Source organism: Emericellopsis cladophorae (genome assembly GCF_022114955.1).
Source record: "Emericellopsis cladophorae strain MUM 19.33 chromosome Unknown NODE_67_length_117147_cov_119_048886, whole genome shotgun sequence".
Taxonomy (NCBI): Eukaryota; Fungi; Ascomycota; class Sordariomycetes; order Hypocreales; family Bionectriaceae; genus Emericellopsis; species Emericellopsis cladophorae.
Window position 1 is genome coordinate 22,163 of NW_026250992.1, and position 12,932 is coordinate 35,094.

The 12,932-nt window shown below is 54.7% G+C and overlaps 3 protein-coding genes across 3 annotated transcripts; 1 reads left to right on the top strand and 2 right to left on the bottom strand.

The window, feature by feature from the left end:
• Positions 1-920: 920 nt before the first annotated feature.
• J7T54_000364 (Magnesium transporter-like protein) lies at positions 921-2,834 on the bottom strand (the record flags this gene model as incomplete). Its single annotated transcript, XM_051509672.1, has 2 exons — positions 921-2,012; positions 2,070-2,834. 2 exons carry the CDS (start codon positions 2,832-2,834, stop codon positions 921-923), a joined length of 1,857 nt encoding a protein of 618 aa, XP_051359325.1.
• A 5,551-nt stretch (positions 2,835-8,385) lies between these two features.
• On the top strand, positions 8,386-11,008 carry J7T54_000365 (uncharacterized protein; the record flags this gene model as incomplete). Its single annotated transcript, XM_051509673.1, has 4 exons — positions 8,386-8,811; positions 8,948-9,364; positions 10,073-10,337; positions 10,395-11,008. The coding sequence occupies 4 exons, from the start codon at positions 8,386-8,388 to the stop codon at positions 11,006-11,008; spliced, it is 1,722 nt and encodes a 573-aa protein (XP_051359326.1).
• Positions 11,009-12,120: 1,112 nt separating this feature from the next.
• Positions 12,121-12,837, bottom strand: J7T54_000366 (uncharacterized protein; the record flags this gene model as incomplete). The annotated part of the gene is made up of 2 exons (XM_051509674.1): positions 12,121-12,419; positions 12,468-12,837. 2 exons carry the CDS (start codon positions 12,835-12,837, stop codon positions 12,121-12,123), a joined length of 669 nt encoding a protein of 222 aa, XP_051359327.1.
• Positions 12,838-12,932: the final 95 nt, after the last annotated feature.

Below are 12,932 nucleotides of genomic sequence, written 5' to 3' on the forward strand. Positions count from 1 at the left end.
TGTCATCATTGTCTCGGCTGTCCGCATTCGCAACGCTAAAAGAAGGACAGTGTAGATGGCAAGCGAGTGGTGCATCTAGGCTACCACTCGGTGGAAGCAAGTATCGCGGTTCTCGAGAGACACCCAAACGCTTCCAAGCTTGGACTTCACCCTCAGAAAATTTCTCGACAAGGTTCTCGATGATTCGAGATTGAGCTGGCCGCGTACGATTGCTTCGTCCTGTGCGATCAATTAGTGAGAATCATTCATGCCATGCACACCCTGGCGTCAACGCTACCTCTGTGTCGACTTTCCAAGTCGTTGGTTTGCGGTAAAAGCTTTTGGAGCCTCTCAGCATCGGCTTTGGCTCGACAACTCACCGGTGCCTCTAGCCACACATCCGCAAAAAGCCGAGTCTTGTTCAGGGCGGCAATGTCCCATACATTTACCATGATTCTCGGACAGAGATCGTAGCGGTGCTTGCGTCTCTTGCTAGAAGGCCTTCCTCATAGGCTGTTATGAGAGGAACAATTGATCACGGAGAAAGGCGCCGGATCTTCTGATGCAACGCAGGAACGAGTACCCTGTGTTGTATTCGTTGTCAAGCCCAAAAGGTAGTTGGGGCGAAGGAAGGGAAATCTGGCGCTCCGTTGCGCTTATTAGTCAACCAATACTCTAAGGCTTGGTTGTCTACTGCTTCAATGGGTGAGCCGAGTCTGCGGCCCACAGACTAGATTCAGCGGTGAGACGAAGGTGAAAGCAAGGTGACATGGAGTTCGAACCCCGAAGAATCAAGCCCTTGCGCCACCTACACGTATGCGGCCTATCCTAATCTAAGACAAAACGCCAGACTGCTCGCTCGAATTCCAAGATGCACCATGCTATGCCACTTTTCGCTCAAAAATCAACGACACCACGTAAAGACAGGTCTTGTCCATCCATCACATGAATGCACCACCGCGACTCTCGCCCCCCGGTCCCTGGTCCTCACTCGTCCTAGTATCCCTTCCATCATCGACCAGCCCGGCGCGCTCCTCCTCCGTGGGCGACTCTGCTTTCCGAAAGACACGATTAAAGGAGAACTGCCGCTTGGCACCGCCATGTGGCGGTGGGGTCGGCGGCTTGAGGCTGCCCCTGCTGGTGTTCGCCCGCGAGCTGCTGGCGCCTGCGCCCCGGTAGGCCGTGTCCTGCGCGTACAGGCTCGGCTGGTACGTTGTTCGAGGGGGCTCGAGTGACTTTTCCGATTGGGAGTTGAAGGACACATTATTCAGCGGGACAGACAATTGGCGGTCGCCCTGCTCTAGGCTCGGTCGGAACTCCTCCTCGTCATACGTGGGCATGGTGTTGGTGGTCCGCGCCCGCCCACGGCCGCGCATTAGGCTGCCTGCGATGCTGGAGAAGATGGTGCTGCGGTCGTCATGGTCATCGTGATGATCGTTGTCATCTTCGTCGTCAATATCCGGGAAGCGCGACATGCCCAAGGGGGGATGGACAGGGCTCCTGGGCAGATGCGGCGTGCTGGACGTGCGCGCGGTATCTGCCGTGATGGGTCTTCGGGATATCGTCGTCCGACGCCGGCGCAAACCGTCCCACTCGTACTCTGGCGGCTGTGCCTGCCCGTCCTCGTTGATGGGCTGCATCTGATCCAGCATCTTCTCCTCGTGTAGCCTGCGCAGCTCATCTGCCTCCATTCGTATGCGGGCATTCGAGATGCGACGTACAATGGCGGCGGTACCGCGGATGGCGTCGGCCTTGGGCTCGGTCTCGGGCTGCTCCTGCTCGGCAATGGTGTGTATTTGATCGAGGTCTCCCGTAAAGACAGCTGCGTCGGGCACATCCTTGGCTGCTTTTGACAGTTGAAGCAGTACGACGCCGGCACAGATTGTGAGGAAGCCCAAGAGCACGGTGACAATCTGCTCGGCCGTGCCTTTGAACCCCTTGAAAAGAATGGCCGACGTGATGATGGTGGTGCTGGTGAAGTAGACGTAGTAGGTGGGCGTGACGAGCGCGGCATTGAAGATGTTGAGGGCTTTCTGTGTGGGCTGTCAGCAGGGGGCCAGCATTTTCGCCTAGGACAAGGTGCGACCAACGTTGAGATAGACAATCTCGACCAGCAGCGTCGCTATCACGAAGACGAAGAGGATCCAGAAGAACCACTCCTTGTACTGGGGCTTGCCGCCTATCCAGGCGATCAGGGCGGCGCCCAGGCCCTGCGTGGCCACAACGCTCAAGCCGCCCACCCAGCTACATATCGAAATGTAGACGAGCATGTTCTTGGCGCCCCATTTGGGCGCCACCCAGAAGACGACGGCGACGGACCCGACGATGATGACGCCCGCGTACGTCAGGAACCACGGCGTGATGACAAACCCTTGCATCTCCTGGATGTCGCTGACGGCGGACGTGTGGGGGGCATTCATGACAATGACGACGGAGCCCACGACGCAGAGAAAGCACGACACTTTGCCCACCATACTGAGCCTCTCCTTGAGAAAGATGGCCGAGAGGATTGTGGTGATGACGACCGACAGCGCACCGAGCGACGTGACGAGGATGGCATCCGTAAAGGCGTACGCGACAAAGTTACAGATCTCGCCAAGGATCATGAGGCTCATGCCGCCCCACCAGTACGCATTGCGCAGGTAGCCGTAGCCCTCGCCGGCGACCTCGTTGTACTTGTCGTTGGCGCGCAAGAGGCCGATCTTTTTGAGGACAAAGGAGACGCCGATGAAGAGTCCCGAGGCGACGGCGAGGCCTATGCCGACGCCTTTGTAGAAGGACGGACGCTCGTTGGGATCGCCGCCCACGAGGCCGCCCCCGTCTGCGCGGGCGAGGAGCAGCAGGTGCTCCTCCATCTCTGCGAGGGGACGGATGCGTCGGGAGACGTCTGTGCGCAGGCGAGGGGAGTTCGGGAGGGGTTCGTGACAGGAACTGTTGCAAACTAGTTGTTCGTTCTACGTATACATGAGGTCTGTGGTGGGTGATACGGCGGTCGGACAGGATGCGATTGTCGTGGCTCGATTAGATAGTAGCCGTTTGCGTGGGAGCTCGACCAGATGGCGAGGTAGCGTTTTGCGTAGGATGATAAAGGTGAAGGGATGCGAGACGGTTAGAAGAAAATGGTGAATCGCAGGCTGAAGCCATCGTCCTGGTGCGCAATCGACATGGTTGGTTGGCCGGCCAGGAGCAAGGGGCCGGGTGGTCTGGAAACATTGAAGGTGGTGGATTCTCCTTTGGTGGAGTGCCATGCAGCCGCTGCAAGTTGAGTTACAGGTGGCCGGCCTACTGGGCCAGCGGCTACTGAACTGCCTGGCCGATGCACTGCTTTTCGCTCTTCTCACTGCATGGACATGTCGAGCAGACGTGCAGCGCGAGGCTGAGTGAGCAGACATTGTACCACGGCCTTTCTCCAAGTGCTACTTGTGTAGATCTGTACAATTCTCTTCACTCCTCTCGGTTCACGACCGACACCTTACAATGGTTCTGGTGCTAATTATAGCAAACGACAAAAATTGTATCGATAAGGGAGACTGCACAGTCGCCCCAGCAACACCCACCCCCCCCCCCCGCTGTGGCTGAGCGCCGCGAGTACCGTCGTGGGCTGTGGCTGTGAAAACAGTGAGATCATTGTTCAGCGTTTGTTCCATGACATCGAAGCCTCGACATCGGGGCGAGCAATAGGTGGGCACCCGGGTGCCCGAATAAGACTCCTTATGTAAGCGAGAACCCAGAAAAGCTGCCTGTGCACCAATTAGATACTGTCCTCAACGACACCTGCCAACAACCGACACCTTCCTTGGGAGCATCCAAGCGAGCGCTCTACTTCCAACGCACGATGAGCCACCAACTATTGCCCGAAGGCCTCTCTATTGATATGAGCGAATCTCCGACCGGGGGCGTATCTATTGACAACACCTTGCCCCCCGAGAACGACTATTCGACCCGCGAAGCTCTTATCCAGGCCGCCAATGCATGGGCAGCCGCCAGAGGCTACGCCTTTGTGAGCACGAAGTCGAAGACAACACCGAGCGGCCGGCGGATTGTATATATTGGCTGTGATCGAGGAAAACAAAGGCCTGAACCATTGGCTACACGCGTGCGGAATACGGCATCTAAGCGCACAGGATGCGACTTCTCGATCCTCGCCAAAGAGAGCCTAGATAAGTCGGTCTGGCGCCTCACGCATCGCGATGCCCAGTATAGGCGTCATAACCACGGCCCAAGCATCGATATTACCGCCCACCCAGTCCATCGCCAATCATCAGATGCCGATAGATCTACTATCAACAACCTCGCGAGCGCTGGAGTGCAGCCGAGGGATATTCGGACCAACCTACGCACGCACTCTAATACAACAGCGACTCAGCAAGATATCTACAACTGTATTGTGCAAAGCAAGCGAGACCTCAAAGAAGGGCAAAGCACTATATACGCCCTTGCCAACGAGCTTGATACAGAGGGCTTCTGGAATCGTATCCGGTTCGATGATGATGGCCGAGTCTCCGCTGTGATATTTGCACATCCGGAGTCGCTGGGGTACCTCAGCTTATACCCAGATACGCTTATCCTTGATTGTACGTATAAGACTAACAAATACGGGATGCCCCTTCTCGATATGGTCGGCGTTGATGCCTGCCAACGATCTTTCTCTATCGCCTTTGCCTTCCTTAGCGGGGAAGAGGAAGTGGACTATATCTGGGCGCTGGATCGGCTGCGCTCGATATACGAGACTTGCGGCGCTAGGCTTCCGAGCGTTATCCTCACCGATCGCTGCCTTGCCTGTATGAATGCTGTGTCTTCTTGCTTCCCAGTCGCGGCACCTCTTATGCCTCTAGCATGCGAATAAGGCAGTCCTTGGCTATTGCCTGCCGAGCTTTAGGGAAGAAGAAGATATTGCCGGAACTAAGGGCCAACCTACATAGAAAAATTTCTCCAGCATATGGCATGAGCTGATCGCCTCAATATCTAACGAAATCTTTAAGCAGAGGCTCCAGGCCCTCAAGAACCTTTAGGCTATGTCACACCTTTACGCTATGTCACATACTCGAGAATTTGGCTATATCATGGAGGTCTGGCTCGGCCCATATAAGGAAAGGCTTGTCAAGGCCTGGGTCGATAAACACACGCATTTCGATAATATAGTCACATCCCGCAGCGAGGGCATTCAACAGCTAATCAAGATCCATCTCGGCACGAGTCAGCTGGATCTCTTTGATGCCTGGACGGCGATCAAGCGCGCAACTATTAATCAAATAGCCTCGTTTCGAGATAATCAATCTAAGCAACGACTTTGTATACCAAACGAACTTGATAGGAGGTTATATGCTATCGTGCATGGCTGGATCTCCTATGAGGCGTTGTGGAAGGTCGAGGGCCAGAGGAAGTTGCTTATATAAGGCAAGGAACTTCCTGCCTATACAGGCAGGTTCACATCGTCACGCGGCCTGCCTTACGCTCATACACTCAAGCCTCTTATTAACGAACAACAGCCCCTCCTACTAAGCCAATTTCACGCACACTGGCACCTTCAGCGTGAAATAAGGCCATAAATCCTTCTTGAGCCACGACAGCAATTTGATCGGGCCGTGGCTCGATCAACGCTGCTATAGACAAGCACTCGCCGCGACCCAAGCGCATTTGAGGCTATCGAGGCAGCATCTACACCGAAACGCCCCAGGGCATCGCCTATGTGCTCGGCGTGTGGCAAGGTTGGCCACACGAAGGTATCACAGCTATGTCGCTTACGCTATGCTCATATTATGCCATCGTCAACGCCGGGGCCAGCGTCGGTATCAACCCTATCACAGCCTCATCGCGACCTCACCACGCCGCGGCCGCCAGCAATGTTACTGACATCTTCAACAGAGTTCATGCTGGAGCCAGCATTAGGACTTGAACCGGCGCTAGAACCACAGCCAGAGCTCACGCCGGAACCACAGCCAGAGCCCGCGCCAAAGCCACAATTCCGCTACGATCATCCATATGCTATATACGAACGATATGTTGCTCATCGAGAGGCCTGGTATAAAATGCTACCGCGAGGCAGCTTGAAGACCAACCAGCAATATCGGAAGGCGTTGGGCCTGCCATTGCGCTTCAATAAGAAGGCATATGAATATTGTCTTGATTATAAGCGGATGGGTAAGCAATATACCGTGAGACGGCCACCTAGGGACTGGACTAAGGAGGAACAAATAGCTTACTTAGATTGGGAAGAGAGGCGCGTTGAGTTTCAGGTTGCTACTAATATGGCCGAGGAAGCAGCCAGTGGGAGATCTATTCATAGACGAGGGATGCAGGATTTCTGGGATACGGCGGAGAGGGATGTTGATACACAACAAGCGTTATACGAGGCATCACGCTTGAATTAAGAGGAAAGCACGCTCTACAACAGCTTCGCCAATATCATCGCCAACAGCATCTTCAACAGTATCGCCAGCAGCATCGCCAATAGCCTTATATATCAAACTGATTCCTCGCACTTGAGACCTTTGCTTTGGCCCTCAGCCTGTTCTTAGTAACCTACTACCTAAATACCGACCTAGATTCCCCTCCTTGTTTATATCCTAGATGCCCTTATATATCAGTATTACGATTAATTCAGTGACTTGGTATTTAGGCTGAAAAACGATATATCTTTGGCGTAGGTAGTGTGGGCCAGCACACCATCTATGCTGAAGCCAGGTAGCTGGCCCCGCCTGCGTTCGTCGGATGCTTGAAGTTGTTAGAGATGTGGCCATTCGTGGTTATTAACCCGGCCCGGTTTGTTGACTCTTGGGAGTCTTTTCTGAACTTATATCTTGCGATAGTTCTTGGTGTTGGCTTTGATCCGTCTCTCCGTCGTAAGACGCACTGGCTAGGTCTAGTAGATCTAGGTTCGCATCGGAGTAAAGTTATAAGTTGATATAAAGAGCGAAGATTCGCCCTCTTTTTTTTTAGTTCTATTGGGACTTATGTGCGTGCCTTATTGTGATGCTGTGAGCGAGGGGGCCGTGATAATAATGCACGCTTCCCTATGTGGTTATTACGAACGACAACGCCATGCGATCGAGCCCGAGCAGGAATTTCGTAGAATAAGAGGTTATGACTTCGCATTGATTGAAGATCTCAAGATACTGGTTTTTTAATAATAACCGCTATTAAGGTGGGAGACAATAGGTTAAAGTGATATACGTTGTTGATAGGTGCCGGCCATGCTGAGGCGAGCAATAGGTGCGCGCCCGGACGCGCAGCACGTGACACTTATTTGCGCGCCCCATGCTGGTGATTGCTTACATAAGGAATCTTATTTCTTATGCGGGTACCCGGGTGCCCACCTATTGCTCGCCCGACATCGGACAGGGGCACATGTTGCGATCTTGGAAGTGAAGTGAGCTTGAAGTATAATTAGTGGGGGGAAACAGACGCTCCCTCGGCAACGAGCCAGGTATCATTTCATCGCATCAATGCGCTGTGCCTCGTTCCACCACAAATACGAGGCTGGCCTGATCATCGAGGCACCATTCATTGATCTTCATCAGCAGACCCGACGCAACTTGGTCTGCCCCGCCGCGACGTGGAGCTGAGACAACGGGAGGCTTGAGTCTTGAGCTAGTTTACCGTCTAGCGCTACGTCGCCCATGTCTCGTTCCTAGACAGCCGGATCTCAACCTCAAGGCAAGGGGCACGCGGCGCGGACTTGGCCTCCTCATTGTCAAGAGGGGAAGAGATATTCGCAGTCAGACCTCAGATGGTGCAGCGCCCACAGGCTGATGCGACCGACGACATGAATCACCTCGCGCCTCTGAAACCCCTGGAACACGAGTATCGTCATGTCCCAAGCTTGCCCAGGTCTGCCCCTTTCACGGCAGACATCATGTGTTCTGGATACAACTAAATCCAGGCACCGTTCAACCTTGTCCTGAGGCTGTCGAACCAGAGCGCCATCACCACTCGGTTCGCATCTCGACGCACTGCAACTGGGAAAATTCGGCCCCACTGGAGTGCGCTGGTGTCGACTTTGTGGGAAGCTCGGTGGCCGTATGACTTCATGTGGCCGTCTCCCACGCGATGCTGGGCTTGACATTGGCGAAGACCCGCAAATCTGCGAGGCTCGGTTGCAGTATCTCGTCGTATGACAGGCGGAAGCAGTAGAAGCTTGGTAATAACGGAAGACATTTCACTTTGCATATTGCAAGTCTCACCTTGCCAGGCGATTGCCGGCCTATCGATGGACCGTCTCCATGCACGTCTTGCCAATGGCGTATCCGCCTCTTGGAGGCGTGTTCTTATATCTAGTCGGGTGATGGTTCCTCGTATTAGCGAACGGTTCCGCTCGCTCACATGGACTGCTTTTGTCTGTCTCTTCGCAGCTCGCAGAAAACTACGCTTCTTCTCACTTCCTGCCTATACACCCATGCCTCCATAATGATGGGGAAAAGACAACGGATCACACTGCTTGCTTTGGCAACCGCCTTTCTGGCAACGCCGGTCGTCACACAGCGACCCCAGCTCGGGGCTGTTCCCTACGGTGTCGAGATCCGATCCTGCACACGGCCGAACATGGTGGCCCTGACCTTCGACGACGGTCCCTCTCACCTGACACCGGACCTTTTGGATCTCCTCGACGAACAAGGCGTGATGGCGACATTCTTCCTGAACGGCAACAATATGGGCGAAGGGCCCATCACCGACCAGAGTCTCGGGCATGGCTCTGTCATCAGGCGCATATACCAGTCCGGCCACCAGATTGGCAGCCACACCTGGAGCCATACAGACTTCAACACGATCTCGGACGACCAGCGTTGGGACGAGCTCGTGGAGCTGGATGCTGCTTTGCTGGGCATCATCGGGGTATACCCGACGTACTTTCGGGCGCCGTACGGACTGTGCATGAGGGCTGCAAGGCTATGATCAACGAGTTTGGGTATCATCTGGTACGAGACAGCGTCCGCACACTCACAGTAAGAACCGCTGGATAATCATCTAGATCAAATGGGACCTTGACACCAACGACTGGAAGCAAGACGAGCAGGCGTCCAGGGACACGTTTTCACAGACCCTCGAATGGCAAAATTCGGCCATTGTCCTGGCCCACGACATCCACGAAATGACTGTCTACAGTCTCGCCGCGTACATGATCTCCACGGCCAGGGCCAAGGGCTTTTCTCTCGTCACCGTGGGAGAATGTCTCGGCGACCCGCGGGGGAACTGGTACAGGACTGGCGGCTCCTCTTCGAGGACAAACACCAAAAATTTCCAGAAGCAGCGGCAAAATCTCCAAGAGGGGTCTTCGTCAGCGACGCCAGTGTCACCGGACATGGTCACTTGGGCAAGCTCGAGTGATCTCAGCGCCAGTGTCGGCCCATCCGTGTCCGCGGCAGCAGAGGATAGTGACGCATCGAGAGTCACGCAGCCGAGCAGTGCAGAAAACGCAGAGGACGTTGACAATGAGAATGGTGCGGCGGGTCAAATGGCGCACTTGGTGTTGGCTTTTGCAGCTGTCGTGGTTCCTGTCATCTTGATGCACGACTAAGTTGGTGTCACGTGGTCGAGCAGCCAGGACTCGGGTCATTTCATGTATACCTTTCTCGCGACCACATAAGACTGCTAAAATTAGCAAGACATATTATGAAGGCATGCGCACAAGAAAACTGTATTATTATCAAGCTCTTTAAGGTCAATCGGTGATCATCACACTGATCCGTCCCGCCAGTGAAGCGCGGCAGGGATCGTAATCCTGCTGACGAGACGACAGAATGACAGCCTCACACCTGCGAGCATCATCTTACCATATGTGCATTGCGAATATGACCGGCCCCCATGCTCACTCGGGCTCGCGGCAATGCCCTTGGCGCGCGTCTGGAAGATTGCGCTTTCGCGCACTCGGCCCTAGGCTCTCCATCTACGGATCCGACAGGTCAGAATCGGTCCCTGAAGGATGGGGATTCCCAACGCAGTGAAGTGGTATTAATTGGGATCTCGTCCTGGGAGGGGGGTTTCCCGTTCAGGTGATTTTTCGACTCCTCTTTCCTTGATTTCGGGACATCGTCCGTCCTTAGATCATTCTGTCGCCGCAACGCATGCCTCACTGACACGACGAGCGCGGCTGCAGAGTAGCGACGACAGCACAGAGGGCAACAAGAGATCCCCGTCGACAGGACTCCGCAGTCCGATCAGCAGCACGATGAGCGGCGAGGACCGGAAGACCGAGCTTCTCTCTTGCGTTACGTCGTTTTTCCGCACGGCGCTCATATGGACCTCTTGTGACGAATCGGATCTGTCATGCTGGTGTGCAGATGCCAATCGGGAAACGCTGGCCAAAGGCATCACCGAATGCTTCAACGAGAACGAAAACTGGGACGAGGGCGACATTAGGCGTACGTGAAGGCACCTGGATCCGCAGAGGTGTTCTAGCGGCTAACGAGACACTCAAGGCTTGATGAGCTCCTATCAAACAGTCTGCGATATTGCAGGCGGCATCGTCGCCAGACAGCCCACGCCGATTTTATCAGTTGGCGATACCACCAAGACAGACAGTCCTCGCCCAACGGGCAGCCTAAAGTCAGGCGAGGGGGATCTCATCGCCGTACCACCACCAGCCCCTTCTAACAATGAGATTCCACTAGCGGCAAAGATTGGCATGGCTGTCGGATTTCCTGTGCTCGGCTTGCTTTGTGCCATCCTCGTCTGTCTCTACATCCGCGAGAGGAGACGAAGGAAAGGACTTGAATGGACCACTACATCTACTGCGACAACGACGCCAAGGAAGGATAAGCGCTCATCGCTAGGCTCGAAGCGAACCACGGGGACGACGATGAGTCTCGCCGGCGCAAGTCACCACCACGCCGGACGACATGATAGTGTCAGAGGGACACAAGGCAGTCACTCAGACATGAGGCGCTCGGACAGTGGCGTCTGGCGGCCGAGCAGGAGTGAGCAGGATGTTATCAGCCCGAGCTCGGGGGAGAGCGGCCAGGGGAAGAAGAGCTTGGGGCGCGTGTTGGAGGAGCCGCCCCGGCCGAGCTATTTCCAGGAGCTGCCGTCGTGACAGGCAAGAGTGCGCAATGGTGCACGGATACAAGATAAATGCTTATACGGGATCCCTTTTATGGACTTATGAGGTGTTTTGATTAGGTCAGCATGCAATAAGGAGCGCAATATTTCATCATTGGCCAGTTTCTTCATTTGTTGTTCTGGGTTATGATCTGAAGTGAACACGAGCTTCACCCATCTAGACGTGCTGTAAGCTGTCAGTGCGTCAGAACTGAAAACAAGCATGACATGTTGTCTGTTAAAGTTTCACCATCTGGCGCGGACCGCACGCGAAGCGCAGAAACGTGGGGAAAGGACTTGGAACTGCCGCCAGCGTACATGTATATCCGCGCGATCCTCCGCCGTGTAAACCTTCAGTTGCGCTGGGGCTCGTTGCTCGCTTGCAGTAGTCCATACCTACGTACCAATTGCAGAACAGGTAAAGTCTAAGAATAAAGCATAAATCGTCAGCCACAGCTTTACACATGTGTCATGATGGTGAACATTAATTGCCCCGACCTGTGAAGAACGTCTCCCAACCTTGAATCGCCTGCTGTTCAAGCAATATAACCATCATCTTCCTACGCCAGCATCCCACCCTCTGCGCATGGATAGCAAAGCCAACATGAATTTCCCATACCAAAAGACCAGTACGTACCACATAGCCGTCGACGGCCATCTCTTCTGTCCCGTGGTCGGTGGGCCGAGTCGAACTATCAAGACGAAGAGCCAGGCCGGCAACGCGGGCAAGACAAAGCCGCACACACAAGCAAATGAATCCTCCGAGAACTGGGACCGAAAGTCGATTTCGGAACTTGTGGCCACTTCAACGCCAGCATATGCCGGTCAACCCTTCGGTATGCCTAGACCGCTATAGGGACGAGGTAACCCGGATCATGTCTCGGCTGCGACGAGAGTCAACAATGGAGGTTGGGGCGTGAGGAAGTCTCACTTAAGCGAGTGGTTTTGAGGAGACCAGATGCGAAGGAGAATCAATACCCAACGTGGAGCGATCATTTAGTTTCAATCATCAAATACCATTGCGGCACACGTGAATATGCTAAAATGCGGGTTGATACTGTTGCACGAACTCAAAGACCCTAGGATAAACATCACGCCCCCAGTTGCTCAAGCCATCATAGCGACAGCACCAGCCACAATGGCACCCGCCATCCACCAGGGCGCAAGGGCGCTGGCTGCGTTGCCGCCGTCGTCATCGTCGTTATTGTCATCACTGTCGTCGTTGTTGTTGTCACTATTGTCGTCGTTGGACTGCCCAGTCTCGCGGGCAGCTGTGAACGTGGTAGTAAGCTGCGCGGTATCCGTGGGACGCGTCGCCGTCACGGTGATGGCGGCAACAGTCTCGGTGGCAGAGGCCATGTAGCTGGTGGACGAGAAGCCACAAGTACGCACAATGGCGTTGATGTCTGCGGTTTGTCAGCGTGGATCGACATTGGATCAGAGGGGCTGCTCACCCTCCCAGGCGTCATCGTAGTCATCGTCATCATCATCATCGTCGTCGTCGTCGTCGTCTGTATCGTCACCGTCGTCATTGTTGTTGTTCCTGCTGCTCTCGCGCTCCTGTCTCACGCAGTCCTGGCACTGCGCAGCAACAGAATTGACCTCAAAGCTGTCATTGGAGCAGAAGCACTGCGCCTCGAGCTGGTCCTCCTCGCGATCATTGTCGTCGCCGGGGAGGTCGACCTCGCAACTACGGGACAGGTCGGCAATGGGGCGGCAAATATCCTGACAGGCGCGTGGGGCGTCATTGAGGTCAAAGTCCATGTCGGCGCGCGCGAGCAGGACGAGGGGCGCAATGGCGAGCAGGGAGGCGTGGTGGTGCATGATGGCGGTTGGAGATGAGTATGATGGGTTAGATGAGATGGACTGAATGTTGGCAGATGGGATTGACTGATGATGGGCAGATGAAAAGCGATTCG